The sequence below is a fragment of the Seriola lalandi genome, unplaced genomic scaffold (assembly GCF_002814215.2).
Source record: "Seriola lalandi dorsalis isolate HSWRI2012SDOR001 ecotype SW California unplaced genomic scaffold, Sedor1 jcf7180002054058, whole genome shotgun sequence".
Taxonomy (NCBI): Eukaryota; Metazoa; Chordata; class Actinopteri; order Carangiformes; family Carangidae; genus Seriola; species Seriola lalandi.
In genome coordinates, this window is record NW_019524611.1 from 310799 (window position 1) to 333120 (window position 22322).

The 22322-nt window shown below is 40.6% G+C and overlaps 2 protein-coding genes and 1 long non-coding RNA gene across 3 annotated transcripts; 1 reads left to right on the forward strand and 2 right to left on the reverse strand.

Annotated features, from left to right (window-relative positions):
- Positions 1 to 153: 153 nt before the first annotated feature.
- Positions 154 to 1182, reverse strand: LOC111652712 (gastrotropin-like). Its single transcript, XM_023403056.2, has 4 exons — positions 1060 to 1182; positions 786 to 946; positions 595 to 684; positions 154 to 471 (listed from the first exon to the last, which is right to left on the reverse strand). The coding sequence occupies exons 1-4, from the start codon at positions 1124 to 1126 to the stop codon at positions 412 to 414; spliced, it is 378 nt and encodes a 125-aa protein (XP_023258824.1). The 5' UTR covers positions 1127 to 1182; the 3' UTR covers positions 154 to 411.
- Positions 1183 to 2155: 973 nt separating this feature from the next.
- LOC111652692 (uncharacterized) lies at positions 2156 to 8804 on the forward strand. Its single transcript, XR_002760617.2, has 5 exons — positions 2156 to 3973; positions 4281 to 4408; positions 4682 to 5617; positions 7254 to 7379; positions 7972 to 8804. It is a non-coding gene; the product is annotated as an uncharacterized LOC111652692 (long non-coding RNA).
- Positions 8805 to 11982: 3178 nt separating this feature from the next.
- LOC111652686 (alpha-1A adrenergic receptor-like) lies at positions 11983 to 21761 on the reverse strand. The gene is made up of 2 exons (XM_023403029.2): positions 20324 to 21761; positions 11983 to 13119 (listed from the first exon to the last, which is right to left on the reverse strand). Exons 1-2 carry the CDS (start codon positions 21294 to 21296, stop codon positions 12554 to 12556), a joined length of 1539 nt encoding a protein of 512 aa, XP_023258797.1. The 5' UTR covers positions 21297 to 21761; the 3' UTR covers positions 11983 to 12553.
- Positions 21762 to 22322: the final 561 nt, after the last annotated feature.

Sequence of the window (22322 nt, forward strand, 5' to 3'; positions counted from 1 at the left end):
TGCTAGTTGCCACTATATTGCAATCTGAAAAACATATGGGAAGAAATTTTCTGCTCATTTGACTGAAGGATGGCACATTAAATACCAGGAGGATCCTGTCATTTGTTCAGTAGAAACTGGCTGGGTGAATGTTGATAGAAAGACAAATGTATCATCAATCAATGTCATTTTTATTTGTTCAAGCATGAAAACTGCTACAGGTGAACTATTTAATCCATGTAGAAATACAGTACATAGCACAGTCTAGTTTTTCCAGTTAAAATTGAAAGTATCAACAGGAAAACACTGCTTGCTCCTCATTGTAGATGGTCAAGTTATTCTCCTTGGTTCAGTGCCTGGGGGAAGCATTTTCATGATGTGTTTAACCTCCCGCAGTCTCTTTTCCAGTGAAGCATGTTGAGTCTCGCAGCATTAGATCCGTTTGCTAACTCTTTTGAAGGTCACACCCTTCTCTCCTGGAGTTATGCAATTCTGCAGAGAAAAGTGAGAAAAGACAAAGATGAAAATGTAACAAACTGCCACTAATATAATGTTACTGAAGTTATATTAAGTAAGTATTATGGGATCACACATTTGAGTGGTTACTTATCTCACCATTATCAGCTTATCTTCAACGATCTCTGCTGTGAAGTGGTACTGAGGAAATTGTATTGAAATCTTGCCGCCCTCCATGGTGACAGTGGTCTGAGGGTCACAAGGACAAAAGGTCACAGAGGGAAACGTGTAGCGAGCTTGAGCTCTACGACAAGTTGCGGCAGATTTCCCGGTGCCTGTTATGAACTTACCTTGAATTTGGAGCCCATCATTGTTGCCAGCTCACATTCCTGGCCAACGGTGAACTTATTGGACCAGGTGAAGTTGGGGATGGTTTGGGTCCAGGTGACGCTGTCCCCATCCTGAAGAACCTCTGTTACCACTTTGTGGTCTGTCTTGGCATTGAGAAGCCCTGTGACAGAGAAGGTGAAATTCCCGAATAAAGACATACAACAAAGTTCAAATGAATGACAGCTCACATTTATCCAGATAAAGCTTATGTATCATTAAGAAAAATTCTAATACCAATTTCTTCCAGGAACTCTTCATAGTTCTCTTGACTCTCCAGCTCATATTTCCCAGTGAAAGCCATGATGGTGAAAGAGAAGAGTTAAGGAAAGGAGTCTAATAAAAAGAGAGGAGTGGCCTGCCACTCTCTTACTGGTAGTTTTGAAATGCTGCCAAGCCTGCCTCTACCTTTCCTCTCTCACATACTGTACTTCACCAAGTGTCCTCCCCACGTGTCAGAAATGTCAGACGTGTTTTTCCAAGACAATTTGTCACATAGTTTTAAGCTACAGTGTTAAAATCACAAATATTTCCCTGCTCCTTTCAGTATCAAGTTTTTCCAGCACTTCTGCCATGTGTTCGGTTCACAAGTTTGAACATGTATGGTGTAGTGATGCTCAGAAGATAAAATACAGGCTGTCTTTGTACATGTTACCAACACCCTTTTAGTGGAGGTCATCTAGGTATTTTCGGCTTTTTGTAATCTTTTTTCTTTCTATCTCTAAGGTTCGGCGCTGATTTCCAACTTTAAAGTAGAAAATAACCTTCCATGTACTGAAGTTATGGTATTTAATGAACTGCCTGAACTAACTGAACAAAGACCCAAACTATCTGAGGAGAAAACAAACCTCAACCAGTACACCAGGCCACCATGAGTTAAATTACAGCATGTGCTGAGCAGTTAATGTTTGAGTGATTTGACACAGTTCTCCTGTCTGTCAGTCTTGCAGGGCTGCAACTAATGATTATTTTTTATCATTGCTTATTCTGATGATTATTTTTATGATTAATATATTATTTGGTAAGTCATGACAGTACAGCTGCCAGCTTCAGGATTTAGAAAGTGTTTATGTAGCACATGTTGGAGAGGTATAACTAAAAGTTTGCCCTGTTCAAATTAAGCAAAGTTGACTAATCATACTACAAGTGTCAATGAAATATCAGACGGATCATGGTGAGAAGATGATTTAAGAGGTATACATGAAATGGTAACATAAATAAACAAAAATATAAACATAAGAAAAACATAAAATGAAATATTAAAGCTTTTTTTATATTTAAAAACACGTATTTATTTAATTGTATGCGGCCTGTAGACCAAGGGGGGCGGGCCTCCTCTTACCTCCCGCGGTCTTTTGAAAAAGAGACTCTTGACAAGCACAACTAGGACTATAAACTCTGGAAAACCTTAATTGATGAGAAAAGGCCTCTGAAATCGTAAAACTTGCTTTAGAAAAGACACTGAAGAGCCTCAATCCGAAATCGTTCAAGAAGTTGTGCTCCATCCTGCGGCAGCAGTCAGGGACGGGGACGGTTTAGAGCTATTGCCTGCCTGTTTAGTGGCTGGTGGAGAGAGACCACAGACTGGCTGATGTCAGCTCACACCGCGCGTGGAGCCGTGAGCTCGGTTGTGAAATCGAAGCGGATGAACCGCCACGGCCAGGCAAACGAGCTCGGTACGTCTTCGCACCATTTGATGCAGAATGTGACGCATATTTTTGTAAAACCTAAACAGAACATTCAGGCATAATCCTTAAGATTACTTGCATATGATGGGCGACGATGAACAGTTAATGAAACTTAGTGCATGTGACCTACACGGCTGAAGTTTCGAGTAAAAAACAGAAATATTTGAACGTCGCTTTGCTAGCTTTCGTTGTCGAGCAGTGACGTCACTGCAAGCCTCACTGATTATAATGAATGTCTGTTTGCTCAATAGAAATAGGGAAATTAGTGAGAATCGGTTTTATTTTGGAAGCACGCACCGTTTGGCTTCATGGATGAATTATCAGCTGTATTTCACTGCTCCATTAATTTTATTGGCTAAATTTCATATACTTACTCATAAAAACACATTTCCATGTAAAAAAAAAAAACAAGGGGGTTAATAGTAGGTTACATTGACTTGATTCACTTCTGCTGAAATTCAAAGGCTATCAACTATTACTACCTGTTTTGAATTCTTCTATCTTTATTTGACCCGTAACACCCCCGTGTCTCAGAGTTGTTGTTTCCCCCCTCTGGTTATGGTAGTTTTGGGACACAAGCAAATTATACTTTTTTCTCCCTTTCATACCAGTAAAAAAGGAAGAAAAAAAAATCTTGACTCACTTCTGGTGTAATTTTGATCAACCAGTTGAAAAAATTCCAGTGGTTTCTTGAATCATATTCAGAAAATCAAAATCCAATTTAATTTTTTTGACACTATTGTACTGATTCATTCATTTTATTTCCGTCAGCTACTGCAAGTCTTCCTGGTCTGGGGTTCACAGTCATTTAATGTGATACACACCCAATTTAACAACCAAAATGACATACCTAATGTAATGTGTGATGAATGAATGAATGGGCTACACTTTGAATGTGGAAGGAAATATGTGTAGTATTTTGTTGTGCAACTCTTCTTCAAATGCAGTTAATCATCAATGAGTATTTTTCTTTCTTTCTTCCCTCAGAAGAGAACTTTCTGGATGAATATAGAGATCAGCTGATTGAAATAGTGACGAACATTAACCCAATTTTGGATGACCTCCTTGAGCAGAGGCTTATTCCATACAAAAGATCTTCCCTTCTTCTGAGATTTCAAAAGCTCTCGGGAAAAGATGAGGGAGATCATAAAGTATTTGCGGAGAGCTGGGCGGGTCACAGACAAAGTGATGTTCTACAACATCCTGGAGAGACATGAGCACATCTTATCAAGTACATCGAAACTCACCCATAAACACATAGGGTTTCACTTTTGGCTTTTTGTGCAAATTGCTTTTTAGTGCATACCTTTCAATGTGAGGCAGAATTATCTACTTCAAAATGTGTGTTTCCATAAGACTGCATTGACCATGAGTGAGAAATCACAGCTGTCCTTTAAGGTTTCAGATTGCTCACTGCGTTGTTTCTCTGGAAAGGTTCTGAAATCTCCAGCATGGACGTGAAAGTGAGTAGATACTTTGCTGTTTGAAACATTATTAGTGAATTGTGGATTGAGAATTGCCTCTTATCTTGATTTTGAGACTTATGAATTGATGATTATATTCAAGAGTCAATATTTACGTGGAAATAATTTGAGATTTTCTTTAAAAATAAATACAAGTCAAGCTTTAAAAACCTCAGCAGATAATTTGGCAATACTTACCTTGTTTTTGAACTTTAAATACTCTTTCATCCTGCCACTACAAAAATATTGTACTATTGTTAAAAATATAGTATATAGTGAATCCATAGCAAATTAGACTTTTAACCAGTTTCAGAAAATGTCACCTGATTCCTCGAATTTACCAATGGCAAGTGGGAGTGGTCCTGTTAAGGGTGACCGGATTAAACTTGACCCTGGAATGAAGTGTGTGGATGCTGAGGAAGCTCCAACTTACAGGTAAAAAATATCCTCAAAACCATGTCACAGCAATCAGGAATAATGGGGAAAAAAATCTGTGGATCTTAAAGATTTTCACTGAAGGAAAACTAAGGTCTTTTTCAGTGCTGTTACCATTAATAACATTGCATTATTCCACTTACTGTCGTAATGCCTCATTTTACAGCAGATAAAAACAAGGCAGATTTTTTTTTTTTGTCATTTCTGTTTGTCTTGCAGTATTTAAGTGCAATGGAGACCCAAACTTACAGCACTTTTTTTCCTTTCCATTAGTCAGTCTACAGTCTGAAGCAGGTAACTGTGAATGCAGCCTCTCTGGTCTGCGCTGGGTCTGTAAGGGGAAGGTCAGCTTCAAGCACCAGTTTGGCTCTTGGGAAGAACACAAGGAGAGAGTGCAAACCGTTCAATACATGCCAGGAGGTCCCCTAGTGGACATCACTGTTATTTCTGGAAAGGTAGATGAAGTGTATGTGCCACACTGGATCTACACAGATAAGCAGACGTAATATCATAATGAAAAAAAGATGAAACAACTATGTACACAGTGAGGTGAAAATCCTCTCTTCACTCATCTACTTTATCAAAGCAAAGAAATCTAGTCCTCACCAAGTCTTCTCTCTTTCTTAAATGTCAGATTGATAGCACTCTTAATTTGCAAACAAAACACAACATTTCCATTAGAATATCATGTTTCCCTCACAATAATGTATAATAGTAGGAAAGTCGCACTCATCTTTTGTGCAGATGACAACCCCGCAATTTTAGGCAAGTTTGCAGTCCTACACATACTGTAGGTACCAGTGGAGATGTTGTGGAACAACCGTCTGAGGTCACACCAACCCATGTCAAGTTATCCGAGCCAGTTTCCTCTCCAAGAGGAGTCCTGATGAGATTGGATTTTCCTGTGAAATTTAACGTGTTAATATTTAAGACCAACAAAGAGTTCCTCACTCTACATGTCTATTTGATCCCTCGTGACCCTGCTCTACAGGAGGTTATTGTTATCCTACTGTCACCATATTTATTCATATTTGAAAACACAGAAAATAAAGTTGGCTACTATAACATTGGGGGCGATGTATTTTTCCCTACAGAAAATAAAAAACAAGGCATTGTCCAGTGGATACACAATGATCCCAAAGCCATACCCAGAGAAGTCCCTGAAAATGAATGACAGTTGATCCGGACAATGCAGCAGTTTACTCTCAGGTATGGTTTGAACTTTCTTTCACCTATTAAATCTCAGGTAACTGTGGTCCAGATGATGCAGGATGAGAATACTATAAGTATGTGACTTACACAGGCTCAGGTTATTAATGTTAAAAACAAAATCACCATCACAAATATAAATGATTATAATATAGCCAATGGCTTTGGGTCTCAAGATGTGGTTGAAATATATTCTGTAATATCTATTTTTCAAAGACCATATTGCGTAGAGAGGTTGTTGGTGTTAATTATTTTTAGCCTGTTATTTCAAGATTTGTTATCTCACTAAATTGGTTTCTTCAGGATAAAAAAAGAAATAGATATAAGCACTTTTTAGTTATTTCAGATCATGAGGACATTAATATAAAAACAAACAAACATGGCTGCAGTTATAATTCAGCAGTCTACAGTTAAAGCAGTAGTTTGACAGAATGTCAGTGTGAATATTTTGTAGCAGTCTGAACAGGATTTAGACAGACACTTGTTAACAAAATGCCAAACTAACAGCAGCACTGTAGAGGTGTGTTCACCTGCTAAATATAATTGAAACAGATGCGAAACAACGGCTTGCTCGCTTCTTCACTGCTGCTGTTACATAACTGAAGCTGAAACTACTTTTATATATTTTGTGGCTCAGCGGATCGCTCGCCTTCAAAGTCTTGAGTGTTTTAATGGAGCACAGTGAGGTGATTGTGACAGCTGTCATTCCAGGAGCATGCATCTGGATTTAAGGCTGATAGGTTACCTAAATCACTGCCTTGCAATACTAGTGACATTACGTTAACTTCAGAGTAACCTGATTGTTTGCCATTATAGGCTTTCTCTGACATGGAACACAAGTAACAACATAGCCAAGTGAGCGAATGAACCAAAGGGTTTTAAAAGTGGAAAAATGGGCAGCCAGCGTGTCCTTCAACGGTCTGTCTGTTGTCTCCTCTCGGTATAAGGTGTATAATGTAGTGTGAGCAGTGTTTTTTTTTTTAGTTTTTTTTTTTACAATGTAAGGCATGCACAGGACGTCAGTGACGGGCTTTGAAAGGTGGATTAGGAGCAATTACAAAATATTAAATCTTCCTAGTCTTTGGTGCCATTCCAGCTGGTAGCACCTTAGGCGATCACCTGGTTGGCTTATGCCTAAAGCTGGCTCTGTCTTTTAGAAATGAATTTTGCAGCCTGTAGATGGTTAGCTAAGCTTAGGCAAACAGCTAGTCTGGCTCTGTCCAAGGGTAACAACATCCACCTGCCAGCACCTCCAAAGCTCAGTAATTAATACCTCATGTCTTTTTTCACTGCGCCTAGCCAGGGTTATTCCTTGGACACAGCCAGAGCCAGACCAGCTGTTTCCTTTTGCTTCCAGTCTTTGTGTGAAGATAAGTTAACTGAGTTCTGGACAGAAATGAGAGTGGCAAAAATGTCGAGTTTCATCTTTAACATTATAATTCCCAACCTGTAAATTTATTTTATCTGGCAAAATGTAGCTCCTGTATTTCACTTTGGCTCCCTGTCTGAAGATGTCTTCGATTCATTTAGAATATGTATTTATTTTATTTACCTAGTTGGATTCATTTTAAAGTTTGACCCCACATGGCACAAATTCTAATTCTGCTACTTTTCTCTAAATATATATTTTTCACAGCCATTAAAACTCAAATATGAAAGCAGTAACCCAAATTTCTACGAAATGTTCATTGACCATCCAGACAGTCACTTCAAGCTCACCCTCATCAATCTGGACCAGTGTGGACATGTGCGATTCGAAACGGTAACTGGTTACAAAAGGATATTATACATTGTTTATTTATGTTACATATGTATCACTCTTATTTAGCTCAAAAGCCTTGTTACTGTCTTAAGTTGCAAGATGTGAAACCACTAAATGAGCCAAATATTCATATTTTGTTTTTCTGCATATTATTTCAGCTGACTATCTAAACGCTGGTGATGTACAGGTGATGCAAGATAAGACACTGTTGTACTGTACGATTAGTGTTTAGGAGAACTACACTTGTTTGAAGTGTCATGCGATCTTATACCATAGATCTTTCACATACAGCGTACAAAGTCTTTCATTGTTAGACTGAAAAAAAACCCCAAAAAAATCAGGAAGTGGCGTAAGAAAGAAGTGAGCTTACAAACCCTCTGTAGTTCACTCCTCATCTCTGCATTACTTTATAGATGCTACTAGCATAACACACCCGAATCTCCAACTGACCTGTTGGTGGTCACGTTGCATTGTGGGTAATGTAGCCACCAGGTTTTAAAGTGCCATACTATTAACACAGGTGAGTGAGAGGAACAATCACTCAGAGAAATCAGATTTTGAATAGTGATGCTGTATTTTGGTGTTCCCTCAGTGTTCAAAGAAGATTGTGGGCTGAGGAAATGAAGAATGAAGATGCTAATTTACTTTGAGTCTATATCAGGTATCAAACATCGTAAAACAGTTTTACTACAAATGCACCAAAATACATTCATAAAAATCACTTGTCCTAAAGTCACATTTTATATACAAGTATACAGTGTAATATTATATATAGTGTACATATTCTATACTGATGCTTTCTGTAAATGTGTAATACAAAAAACGTTTATATACAACATGTGTACAACTAGCAAATACGTCTTAAAGGAAACTTAATGCTGCCTGGATTACATCTATGTTCTTTATCAGCTTCTGAGTGACTCAATGTGTCCGCTAAGCGTTCCTTGTGAACACGACAGTTTTGTGACTAAAGCAAGAACAACACTTTGATTGTTAATATGTTTACTCGACTCAGAGCATTTAATTAAAGCTGCTGTAATCAGTACTTCAGTATTTCTTCACTAACTATGTGTCAGTATTATCACTTGTTTTGATGACAGCATTTTCCCCCGACTGCAGTTCTCTTCAGCTCGATGTAAAGGATCTTAATGTCTTTCAGCTTGTTGGTTTGGTTTCCATGACTCCTCTCTTCAGATCAGATGTCAAACAAAGTAAATAGCTCGCTAGTGAACATAGTGGGGCATAGTGGACTATTTTCTTGGACTTTTATTATTTCACTGTTATGAAAATAATTTTCCAAAACAAAAACTTGTTTTTGTTGTTGGTGAAATATTTCTGTAAGACACAGAAGGAGTTTTAATGTATGTACTATATATGTTCAATGTATTTGTTTTTTTTATGATATTTACCTGAATTACACTTCTTTTACAGTAACATCATTTTATAAACAGATTTCATTACAACTGGATGTTTCTTTTCTTGCCATACATGAAAGTATGTTTTAATCTCTTCTGGTATCATTGACATTACAAAGAAAGAAAGAAAGAAAGAAAGAAAGAAAGAGAAAGAAAAAGACGTAAAATGAGTTGATCCTCAACTCAAATATATATTTAGAAGTTGTAAGAAGAATGTCAAAGGGCAACTTCACCTATATTAGGATCTCAACAGTAGGAGTACTAATACATATGAAACTGCTGTATTATGTGATTCTGAAATGAGCTTACCAAGTGTGTCATCAGGGTTATCTTGGCTTTGGCCTGAGACTGCAAATTAATAACAGAAAGTAGTAGTTTAAAAGAATTTGGTATCTTCCAGGATGGGAGAGTCTAATGAAAGATGCTATCTAATCACTATATCTCAGTCTCTAATGCACCAATTTTGGTTCTATTTCTCATCGGCGGGACTGACGAATGACTTGCTACTGATTGGTTAAGGTAAGACAAAACAAAATAACCCTCCTTCCAATAAAGAAATTGGCTCAGATTATCAGGCTAATACACAATGATCATCTTGTCTCCAAGATAACAACAGTATGTATTTGTGTGAGGAATCCAAATCTGCTCTGAACTGCCTACTCTGAATCCCACAGTCTAACATGGCTATAAACGTGACATAATTCTTGTCGAATAATGCACAGATGGACCACGTTCATACAGAAGAAAGGAAGCCAACAGAACAGGAAGTCCCCCACGATCAGACCCACTGTTTTAGTCGCGTTTATCTTCTTCCTCAGAGAATGGGCAGAGTGAGCATGGACTCGTCAGGAGGAGCCAGTCCTCATGGTGCTCAGGTTCACCTGTAGCTACCTATTATGGTGCACAATTGTATGGATCCAACTTGCTTGTTTCAGGGCAGCCATGAAAGTTTTCTCATAGGCAAATAGTGTGGATCTCCCAATGGAATAAAGGAGCAGATAGTTATGGTTGCAAAGGAATAGGGGACATGAAATGTGGCCATACAGCTCTGAATATTTTGCTGTGTGTTCCTGCTAAACACAGAGTACATGCCGAGGAAGAGGCAAAGGGAAGAGATGGCCATAGGCAGAATGCACCAGCACTGCAACCAAGAAGTCCACCACTGACAGTGAAAACACAAAAGCACTGATGGACGTCTGGTAGCTTTGGAAACATGCCACTGCAGCCATGATGAAAAGACTGATGGCTAAGATGGGGGAACTTGAAACTTCACACAGCAATTATGACATTTCACAGAAATGGTTAATATAAAATACATCAGCTCCTACATGTTTTTTTTTGTTGTATTTTTCAGTCCTTGCCTATAAAAAAGTAGGATATACTAGGATATACTTTATACAAGAACAATGAAAAGCTTCATATTTCTTCTATATCTTTTCAAAAATTCTTCTGTGTTTCAAGCCTCTAGGCCTATTGTTATGGGACCATGGGACTTAATAGTTAACTTTCTCACTGCCGCCCATAACCCTCTCTAAAAGGAAACTGGCGAAATGTGCTTTAACTCTTTAATGTGAAACAATAGAAAACATACTGAAACATTTTGATGCCTAAAAAAACTTTTAAAACTATACCAAACAGAGCGGAATCTTATCTGAAGCCTCTCACATCCTATTTGTCTGAGTTCAGAAGTGCCCACCCCCCTTGTCTGCTCTCATTGGTCACGGCACACGCCTGTCTTCACAAAGGCTGTGACAAACAGCAGCTTGTCATCCCGCCCTCCGTAGGTACACTCCATGTCCTCACCCAGGCCTCCTGGAGTGACATCTGAACGGATATTTGCAGGGGGACCTCCATGTTGTAGCCAGAAAGCTAACGAAAACAATCGTACCCGCTGCCACAGGCGCACATGTTGCAGGAAGAAGAGACGAGTGAAGTGCTGAGAGAGCTGCAGTGGATAAAGAATTGTTCCTTAGTCTGCTATGGATTCTCATGACCATATTCATAACTCTGACTACTTTTCTGAAAAAACCCTTTGGATGCTTGTGATCTGTGGACCCTTACCGACTGAAGGAATATAAATAACGGAGGAATCGACACAATTGCACTTCTAGGACTCCTAAAAGGTAAGGATCAACACCGTCCAGCTGGTTCTGCCGATACATAATACTTGTAAATATTAAATCATATTCATGTGCTTATGGTTAGCGCAAAATTTGCCGAATATAAGAATCGTAGAGACTCTGGCCGATCCTACGAGATACACCCTGACTATTTTGACAAAAGTTGAAGCATTTACTCCTTCAGAGCATGTTCAGGACCGTCTAATGGGCCGTCCACGGGTCACTGGGACAAATATAAAGTACAGTATTACACCTGTGTGAAGTGCTTATGACCAAGCTGAACATTTGACCCAGACTTGATTTGAACACCCAACCTTCTGAGCTGGAGTTATACACCCAACCGTAAGCCATAGAGTCTGTTTGAAAGTTGCCAAATTGTCAACAAATCCACCAACAAACCAAGCACTGGTGGTAAGGGTTACCTATACATCGCACCACAGACTCTGACACAGTACTTTTAACAGGTCCATGAATCTGCTCAGACCTTAACAACACTTTCGAAACATCTATTGCAAATCCAGTGTTAGGTTCATGAAACTGAGGGTGCAGCGTTGTGTTTGTGATCAGTTGGGGGCATATATTATTCTAATTTAGTAAAGATATTATATCATGAAATAAGTAGACAGTGTGGACATTAAATGGATAGTTCCCAGACATCAACACACTCGGTAGGCTGCTGATGACCAAGCAAACCTTGACATGATTTGAACACACAAGCTTCTGATCTGGAGTCTCATGCACCATTGCATCAGAGAATCTGTTCAGGTCTTCCAGTTGGTCTGCTAAACCATTGACAAACTAAACACTGGTGGGAGGGGTTAAATTAATAATATTTAATTCTAATTGTTACACAATGTCCCATGTCTCCTTTAAATAAATAACTTCCAGTTCTTGGTCTTTTACCATTACTGACAATAACACCAATGATAATTTTTAGTGATGCGAGTTCTTTACACATCCAGAGAGTTCACATCCAATATTCTAAGTTTATTCGGGTATTAATCACATTTCTGATATCAATATTCAGCACTTTTTGAGCATCAAACATACAAATAAGATATCTGAGGATTGTGCGCACAGCAGACAAACCAGGTTATACTTTATTTCCACAACATACCATGAAGATATCAAGTGACTGCAACAGAAAGGTGATCATTTGTCTTATCACACATTTTACAGGAGTCAGATTTTTTGTCATGTTTAGTCTTTTTACAGGGCAGACATAGATTTTCAACTGAAAGGGGTGAAGGCAGGTGGTGCCGGATACTGAAATGATGTCCTTTTTCCTTTGAATTTCATTTTTGTTTAATCAAAATGCATGCACTGGTGCTTTTCCAGTCCCAACAGAGATTTTTGATTAGCTGTCTTCAAAGCCATACTGTCCATTGACAGAAACCTTCCTGTCTTTGTCAACCACAGATACAGTAAAATAGGACAAATTACCTGTGATACAGCAGCATAGTCAATACTTCACCTTACATTGACCACTAATGAGAATGACAATCCACTGACTGATGAATGATCATGGGACCATGTACAGTGAATGCAGTAAACCTGTGTGAAATCCTACATCCACACTCTGTAGGTGACTTCATCCCCATGAGGAATGAACAAGTCACAGCTCAGTAAGACTCAACAGTCACACCTTGTCCTCAGGCATGATGCTGTCTTTGTTGACCCCTCCCTTGTCTCTGTTCTTCCCAAAGGAGAAAGAGAAAATGCCACTGGTATTCTCCTCAGCTGGTTTCCCTCCTCTTACCTCCCCTCTCAGAGCTCTCTGCTGGTAGTCTGCAGGGCTGCCAGGCAGCAGATTAGGTGTGGAGGGAGTCGGGGTGGTTGCCCCCCAGATGTATAATGTTTCCCCCTCAGGGCAAGGTGGGAGACCCTTGCTCAGGTAGCTAGGGCTCGGACTGGCAGATGACGGCAGGGTACGCTGGCTGCCATTCAAGCAGCTGGAGTTGTGATCCGCAGAGCCTTTGCGTGAGTTTCCAGAGGAGCTGAAGTTGGAAGAGCGGTAATTGTACGCGCTCCAACCAGGACGTTTACGCTGGTGACACTGGCATCTCAGGATGCGAATGAAGGCTAGCTTGAACTCACGATTGTAGCAGGGGTAGATGATGGGGTTCAGACAGCTGTTGAAGTATCCCAGCCAGAAGATCACTTTAAAGAGGAGATCAGGTGGGCGCAGGTTTGCATTAAAAGACCCTGGAGACAGCAGAATAGAGAGAGAAAATGGAAATATTTCATTCAGTCATTAGCATGCATTTGTTTAAATCTCAAGTTAAAGCTCAAGAGTCCAATGAGAAGATCAATACCACTGTTGTGTCTAGCATAGAGCTAAAGCCTGGAGATGACTATTTGATACTGGAAACTGAAACTACATAGATGATGTTTTTAATATGGACTGGTTTCATCATATCGGATGTCTGTTCTGCTTAATCAGTGTCAGTATCAGTGCATCCCTGCTACTAATACATTGACTGAGAGTATAATGTTAGGCTGTGTTGCTGTCTACTTTGCCCAGTAGGTGGCAGCATTGATTGAGAATAACATAGAGCCTACAGTCTGCAACTGTGGGCAGGCAGACAAAAAAGCAACAGAATAAAAGACCAGAGCAGATAGTTTGACACATTGTTTATCATTAAAGAAAGACCTTGTACTTAGGAGGATCTTCATAAGCAAATAAAGTGCTTCCTTTTCAAAAAGTATTGTTGCTGCCCTCTCACAGTTCTTTTAAAGCACTTTCATAACAACACCAAGAGAGTGGGATGACCCTAAATTCCATTTTAGATAAATACACTGTGGGAGAGATGCACTGCTTTGAGAAAAGCTTAGACATTTCAGATGAAATGAAATGGCAGCCATTTCTCTGAGAGACTATGAAGGTTATAGGCTACGTATCCAAAACAAGCTTTCCAGTTTTTGCACCTGCAGATAGTGTCAGGTAGTGTTGTTGGTGCAAAACAATTAGCCTATAGGTACATAGCTGAAGTTGTGTGTGCAAATGTGTGTATTAGTTAGATTCAGCAAGACTTTTTTTTCACAATTAGTGACAGTCCTAATGATGGAAATAACAACATTGCAAGATTTTGAAGCAGGTTTGTCTCGTATGCTAATGGGGGTATTTAGCATGCTCTCGCTAAATTGCATTAATCTACCCTTGCGGTGGTTCTTCTCCCACTGTGGCCAAGCTTAAATAGAGGAAGAATGTCTTACAAGCTAATGAGGTGAGGGGGGAAGCCTGAGGAAAAAACAGGGAATTAATAAGAACAGCAAATGTGAGAATAGTGTGAAAGAAAGAAAGACTGTGTGTTTGCATGTGCTGGCAGATGTGATGATTTACACCAACCCGCATTCTTAAATTAATATCAGATTCCTGGAGAGACTGGGGATGCACTATAATCTCAGGATTTCAAGTTTGAAATTACCTCTGCTAAGATATTATAGGCAGAAAGACACCTCAGCTGGCTTCTTCACGAATATCAAATCACCAGCTTTATCAATTATTTTAAGCAGTACATGATACCTTATATTATACATAGCCTTGGTGTGAAATGTTGCAGGCAGAGGGAGTCACTTCCATTCTATTCCTTGAAAATAATCAAAAACATCCCACACTTTTTCAGTTTGATGCTACAAACTGTCCGCATACCTGCAACTATGGAAAGATGACATCACAGTGGCTCTATGGAAAACCATTCAGGATTCGGAGAAAACACATTCGCACGCAACGACACACACGCAGACACACGCAGACACACACGAATACAGTAGTCCAGTCATTTGGTTAACCTGAATTAAAGTTTTTTGAAGAAATATCACCTCCACCTCTGTGTGTGTGTGTGTGTGTGTGTGTGTGTGTGCGCGTGCGCGTGCGCGCACTCTGGCTGCGAGCCTGTGAGATGAAACTAGAGAATGCTGTCTGAATGTGTCTTGGCCTCCTGTACTGTAGATGAATGGGCCTCTTCTTAGAGGCTGGTATTTTCACATGCTATTTTCACTTCTGAACAGCCACTTTAATGCGATTACATAACTGTGTGAGTTATGCCTGTGATTGGGATACAGAGTAGTGGGTGGTAAAATTTGGTCATTCTTTAATTTCTCTTTGTCTCTCTGTCCATCACCTTTTGTCTGTCTGTCTTTCTTTGATAGTAACTGGTTGGAAATAATGATAACTTCCTGCACTACAAGTCCAATATATTCTTCTGATCAAACTGATCACAAACAAAAAACAAACCAGTGAAACAAAGAGGCTGAATTAACCATCAAGCGTTTTGTATTTTTACCTGATAAATATATATAATGATAATGCTGTGTGACGTTGGGATACCAAGATCCCAAGTTCTGCTTCTTTAAACATCAATGAATATTTCTTTGCTGTGTGCTGCAAGGCTGGAACATTAACTATTAACATTAACATAACAATTATTTTCAATAGTAAGATTCATTTGTTGATTATTCTGTCAATTAAAATGTTAAAAAATAGTGAAAAATGCCCATCAAAATTAGCCCTAAATTATCCAACAAGCAGTCAAAAACCCAACATTTCTTTTTTTTCTACAATTATGTAAAACAGAGAAAGGTACCAAAACTAGAGAATATTTGTCATTTTTGCTGTAATCATTTCAGCTCTGCTTTGTGCCATGACAAATTTATAAGTAATCTATCTTTTTATTCACATAACAGACTGTTGTTATTAGTCTTTCCAAGTGAGGAAATCTTGTGTAGGACAGAACTTACTGGCTCTCTCACAGTGAAGTCTCCTTGTTTAGTCAGGAGATGAGGGGCCTAAGAAACAAGACTTAGTAACAAACAAAACCTAGTATATGGATGGTTGAAAACTTTAGTGGAACTGCTGTAAACAACTGACGTCATCATGTCCTATTTGCATTCAGCTTAGTGTCGGCCAGTTTCAGACCTTTATCTGTTTGCTTCTCTCTGTGAATTCTCATTCTAGGTTTTTTTTATTTTCTGTTGTCAGACATTCGAACAAGTTTTAAATAGTGATTGAAACACGGCCCATTAAGACTACATGTTAACTTTCAAGCCATTTACAAGCTGCTGCTCCCCTGCTAAAATCCTGATTTTATAACCATCAACCATAACCATGACAAAATCATTAAACACACAAATTAAAGACAAAGACTGTGCCGTGATTTTGGCTGTATATACTTGTAAAATGATCAGTAAGAGAGAAGTTAGAAGCAACTGAATTTCTTTGTTATTTTGTCTCTCACACAGCGCACATGTTCATGTTTATATGTTTAAATTCAGAGTGAACTTGTTCCATTTTTGTCCTTTGAAGAGTGTTTATGTTGAAAGGCTATAGTATAAACGGCAGAGGATGCAAGAAGCTTAGCTGTAAGACAATAGATAACCGTGGGAGGGTTATTGTTGGTGGTCTCACTGCTTCTGCTCAGAGAAATGTTTGCACCTCCTTCCTCAGGACAGGCACATGCACCCACATCTCACTATGGAACACAGGAACATCTTAACAAAACAAGGCATCCTGTTATTCTCGCTAATCGGAAGAAGTGATGCCTATTCTGTGCCATGAAGAACACACACACACGCACAAACAATTTGCTCTCCAAAAACTCACACATCCCATTTCATAACACACCCATAAATATGATTACTATGTCTTGATCTAAAAGGACAGAAGTGTTATTGGCCTCGCAGATTGCTTTCAATGAAACCATAGCATGAAGCTATTTTTGGAAAATTGGTTTGACATCCCAGGGACCCTTGTGGTCACCCCCGCTGCCCCGTGGCCCCTCCAGCTCAGCTCTGCCACTTCCTTTCTTCTCCATCGCTTTGACACTTAGCACTCTCATTATTCTTCCCCTTCAAAAACCATTTCAATTACCCCCAGAGCACAAGGGCCGGCCAAGCTCAATGTAACAAAGAAAGCAAATGCGCCATACACATACATGTGTGAGATGCGCAGATGCACACAGACACAGTATGTCTTTCAAAACCACATATAGTGTACATGGAAACAATTGCTTAACACCTCCAAGTGTTGTGTTCTCTCACATTTGAGCACACTGCTTGCACCAGTTGCTAAATGGGAGCCCTTCACAGGACATTAGTGCCTGCGCTGCGTGTTAGAGAGCTGCAGGAAAATGCGTGCATTGAAATAACACGTGTATCCCCCCGAGGACTAATGATTTCTCTTCGGCTGAGTTGGGAGATGAGAACAAAAGAAAACAGCTCATTCAAACACCTATATGAAGACAAATTCTTCCACTGAATCTGCAGTGGTCTCCACGTTTCTCCATACAGAGCCAAACACTGACTGCTTCCACTGCGCCTGTCCTTGTCTTACATGATAGTTAACAACAAAAGTATTTTGAGTTAAGGACTCTTTGTAAGGAAAGACAAGAAAAATTATCTGATGATGTTACTTTAAGTTTTCGAAAATTGCAGTGAGTATTTTTCACTATTTTCTGATTTAATAGTCGTTTTATAGACCAAGCGATTCATTGTGTAATCGAGAAAACAATTAACACCCAATTGTGTGTGTGTTTTTGGAAGAGTAAAATCCAACACTGTGTACAGTGGCTGAGAAACACCTGGTAACAGTTTCAGGGATACCTATATTGGTATAAAAAATAATAATAATAATAATAATAATAATGATAATATATTTTATTTATAGGCAGACTAGGAAACCTTACAACACACAAAAATAAGTAAAATAGCAACAGACAGTAGGTATAAAAGGTGTTTCAAAATATTTCATGTTTGACATTTTTGTCATCTACAGTATTTTGGTGTATTTTTTGTATCCCACACTACTGCTCAACATACTGTTTTAATCAGTGAGACCTACTTGTGACACAGTGCAGTTTGAGAGGTTAATAAGAGTGTCAATGAAAAGAAAGAACATGGTCCTCGGTTGCTTTGATTGGCTGGAAGGTTTGGCTTCTTAAAAGGCCTTATTTGGTCAATGTCTGTACTAGTCGCTGATTATTACTGTAATTAAGTTTTTATAGTGTCATTTTTTTCAAGAATTTGTTCTGAAATAACTTAAACTTTAGATATGTCACTCGTACTGACAAACAAGCCAAGTTAGACAGCGCTCAGTGAGTGTGTGTGTGAAATTTTGGGCTGCTTTTTCTCCAAGGAAGCTTGCCTGGAATAACACTAACTTAAAAACTTTGATGTAGTGTTTATAGTGCTGGAGTCTGTATACCTTACTTTGCTCCAAGTTAAAGGCGTAAAAGGAGACACGATAATTCACAACCTGGAAAAGAATGACCCAAACTGTGGGAGTGGTGGCCACATGCTTGCCATTTATGTACAAAAACAAAAACAAGGTATTTACAGGATCTTAATCAGATTTGGTGAGGTGGATGATTGTGGAGGAGCCAGTTCACATATTTCTTTAAGCTTCATAACTTGGAGTCAGAGGTCAGAGTGACCCTTGCTGGGATCATCTAGTGGTGACAGAGTAGAGAGAGAAGCAGCTGCAGCCACGCTGACACGATACATGAACATACTAACATACATTCACGCAGTTAAAGACATAAATATGTGCCATCCGCTGCCACCAGCGCTCGCACACCGCGCCAAGCAGAAACTCCCACATACATTATATATTAGTGACAGTATCCAGAGGAAGTAGCAGGGTAATAACAAGTGTGAGACAGGAAATCCCACTCTGTGGGTGGAGGCTAATGAATACTAAGGGAGTAAAATTAGGCGGGTGCCACTGCCCTATCAGACTTGTAGTATTTAAGTTCAGACGTGATTCACACCAGTGAGCAGGGCCCCAAACTCACAGTGAGAAACAGCAATGTTTCCCCACAAATCCCCATTCGGAAGCAGAAGAGGCTTTAGAGTTGGAGAAGAGAGCGGTTTCAGTGTCCTGCTTTGACTTAGTGGAGGTATAGTGGTGGCATTATGTGGAATTCCCCGTCAGACGACCGTTAAACATGTTTGTATGCTTTTCTTTCATGTGCCTCTGAGGCCAGTTGTAAGGTTGCACTGGTGCTTTGTCACAATGTATCAGTATGCTGCACCAGAGATTCTGCAGAGAAACGCACCCTCGGGAGGTTTCTTGGCAGTTTGTTGATTAGTGTTACATAAACAGACCCCCTCTGAACCCCCTCCCCCAACTCTGCTCTCCGAAGTCTCTGTAAATCTGGACTTTGGAAAATTGCATTTGTTACGTGCTTTTGGTATCTCACTGACAATACCTCAAGGCAAATAATCCCCGCTATGTGACACTGCATAGTGATCCTGCCCCAGGTACTGATGTGAGTGTGTCCATGTGAGGATGTGATGAGCTTTAGCTTAAAGCCAGGGGCATAAACACATTTCCCATGTGACCACCGTAAATACATGCACACGCAGGGACAAACACACGCTCACATTAATTTACAGTCACAGCCCAAAGTGCCACATGGGATCCTGGCAATCAGGGAATCAGGCAAACCATGATCTAAAACACGGCAGCCATGCTTGTAGTTCAGACTCTGCACAGTGAGCCCTTTTGCCCAAACTTCATCTAATGTTTTCTTAACCTGCCCACTACAACACAGCACGACATGTGCATTTCACCACAGAATATATTGTTACATTTCCTCTACAGTTTTTTAAACGGCCATGTCAGTTGGGTGTTGAATGCTTGCCAGCCTCAGTGGCATCAGGGAGCCTGGACAGGCCCCACGGGCCTCTGACTTAACTGACCAGAGCAGAGGGAGGTCACATATTCTCCACTTGACACACACAAGGAGTGTACTTGTTATATCAAGAGAGATTAGCTGAGTCCCAGGGAATAATGCAAAGATAACACTGATAATGTTTGGATAAGCTTGTGAAGAATTCCTCCTCAGACTCCTAAAAACATGTTTTTATCCCTTATAATGGGCCCAGAACTTAAAGACTTCGAAGTTAGTATCGCTTTGGGTTTACCCAGTAAATGGCGCAGAACTGTCTCTATGATAAAAATATGATGCAAACTAACTTAATTTCACATACAGTGACTGTGAATTCAGAGAAATAATATAGCTCCACTCCTACTGCGTAATATAGATTAAATGCGGCAATAATATATGAGTGATGTTATTTTTTATTCCTGCTGTATGAAATGACCACTCCAGTATATCAAAGCCCACTCATAGGTTTGGTGGCAATTCAAGGTAGAAAATGCCACCCAGGAGACTCCCACTGCCAGCTCTAGATATGATTTACAAGGCCTGCAGCAGGCTCTAACAGCCACCGTTTAACTTCAGACATTTAGGTGACTGTAATATCCTTTCTGCAAGTCTCATTAACTAATTGAATATTATCAGGTTTTTTAATTGGAGTGTGCTGTGCAGGAAAGAGGTGTGGGTTGTATTTTTGTATATGACAACAGTGTAACAGAGCACGGAATGAACTGACCTATTGAACCTACCTATTGGTAAGGCGAGAAAGAAGGGCAGCCAACAAAGCGTAAACATGCCGACCACAACTCCCAAAGTTTTAGCTGCTTTCTTCTCCCGGGAGAATTTCAGAAGTTTCACCGTGAGGGAACTTCTCGCTTGGTGCGCGCGGCCCTTGCCCGTGCCTGAACTGGCGGACTCCTCCTGCACCTGAGAACCCTTGTGGATCCTGAGGGTCAGCTCGCTGGAGTTCATCCTCTCGCGCATCACACCTGCCTCCAGGTTCTTAGTGGTTCGTTTGGCGACTATGTACACGCGGCAGTACATGGCCAGTATAACGACAAGAGGGATGTAAAAGGAGCCGAGGGACGAGAAGAGCGCGTAAAACGGCTCCTCGGTGATGGGGCACTCCGTGTCGTCCGGCGACGGCGGCTGCTTCCACCCGAACAGAGGACCGATGGAGATGACCACCGACAGCACCCACACCCCGAGCATGGCCAGCAGAGCCCGCTTCTCCGTCACGATGCCCGGGTACTGCAGCGGGTGGCTCACTCCGATGTAGCGGTCGATGGATATTACGCACAGACTCATGATGGACGCGGTGCAGCACAGCACGTCCACCGCTGCCCAGATGTCACAGAAGATCCTTCCGAATACCCAGTAGTCTAGGATCTCCAGAGTGGCGGACACCGGCAGCACCGTGGTGCCCAGCAGCAGGTCAGCGATGGCCAGGTTGATGATGAAGTAGTTCGTCGGGGTCCGCAGGTGCCTGTTGCACACAACGGACAGGATGACGAGAATGTTGCCCGCGATGGCGAACACGATGAAAACCCCCAGCACCAAGCCGAGCGGGATGGCTCGGGTGAGGTCCACCTCGCTGTGCTCCGTGTGGTTTCCCCTGGAGCTGTTGGTGAAGTTGACCTGGGAAGATGCACCCGGAGTCCCGTCGAGTTCCGAGGAACCATTTTTCCAAAATTTCGTGACATTGTCAGTGCTCAGACTCATTTTGACTCAAGAGGTCCTCCATAGCAGGCTTCAGATGACGTGTGACTGCAACTCACGAAAGAGCTTTACCAAACACAAATAAACTTCGTCTACATGGCCCAAGTCTGCATGGTTTAACCGCGCGTTTGCAGTTTCGTTTCCAAATCGGTGCTGAGATGCTTTATCAGAGAAAAGCGTTCACTGAGCAGCCAAACAGTCCCCATGCAGTCCTCCCTCCACTCTCCTGAGGGCTCAGTGGAGAAGTGAGGGGGGCAGCAGTTATCCCCTGCCTCCTCTCCACCACACACAGCTCTGCCATACATTGACCAAACATACCTAAACGCCAGTCTGTGAAGAGCACATGACGCGTCATTACACGAAGAGCCCAGACTCCACCGAAAATCCATAAAATATGTTTGTGTCATTTTACACAACTTTCCGGGATTAGGTGGAAAATTGCGCGTTTTGGGAGAAGCGCCTCTTTGGTGAATTGTATTTGCTTGTCCTCGCTGTGGGAGGGTGCTTAACTGGACAATTCTGTGCTAAATAAGAGACTTTTGTGCCAAAAGCACCTTAACTTTGTTGTTGGTTTTTAGTTTGAGGTTCCTAAAAGGGGCAACATGCTTTAATGGCAGTGGAAAAAATATATATTTAATACAAAAACTTTGATTCAAGGTATGCTTCATTTTCCAGTGTAAATAACCTTTGAAATAAGATCTACTCCGTTTCGTCTCTGAGTGGTCCCTGAAAATATTTAACAGTATAAATAATATGTTCAGGCAGGCAGCTTAAAAGGTTAAGCCAAAAAGGTCAAATTGATTAAGGTTAAAAGCAGGTAACACAATCACGTACAGTCCCCTCTCAGGTATTTCTGGTGGAATAGATTCCTATTTTGGTAAAGCGCAGGAGTTCCTCAAAGTAATCTCATTTTGGATGTGAGCTCAGTTAGTGAGGAGAGACTGATTTATTGGGCTGAGTTCAGACACATCCACATTCCTAAAACTGTGGTTCCTCCTGTTTAAGAGCCTTTTGGCTTCTCGTGATGTA

Coding starts and splice junctions, on each gene's coding strand:
- LOC111652712 (XM_023403056.2), bottom strand. CDS start 1,126: ATGGCTTTCACTGGGAAATATGAGCTGGAGAGTCAAGAGAACTATGAA. Junction 685..785: donor TGATGGGCTCCAAATTCAAG/GTAAGTTCATAA, acceptor TGTGACCCTCAG/ACCACTGTCACCATGGAGGG. Junction 472..594: donor TTGAAGATAAGCTGATAATG/GTGAGATAAGTA, acceptor TTTTCTCTGCAG/AATTGCATAACTCCAGGAGA.
- LOC111652686 (XM_023403029.2), bottom strand. CDS start 21,296: ATGAGTCTGAGCACTGACAATGTCACGAAATTTTGGAAAAATGGTTCC. Junction 13,120..20,323: donor CTTTCTCGCCTTACCAATAG/GTAGGTTCAATA, acceptor TGCTGTCTCCAG/GGTCTTTTAATGCAAACCTG.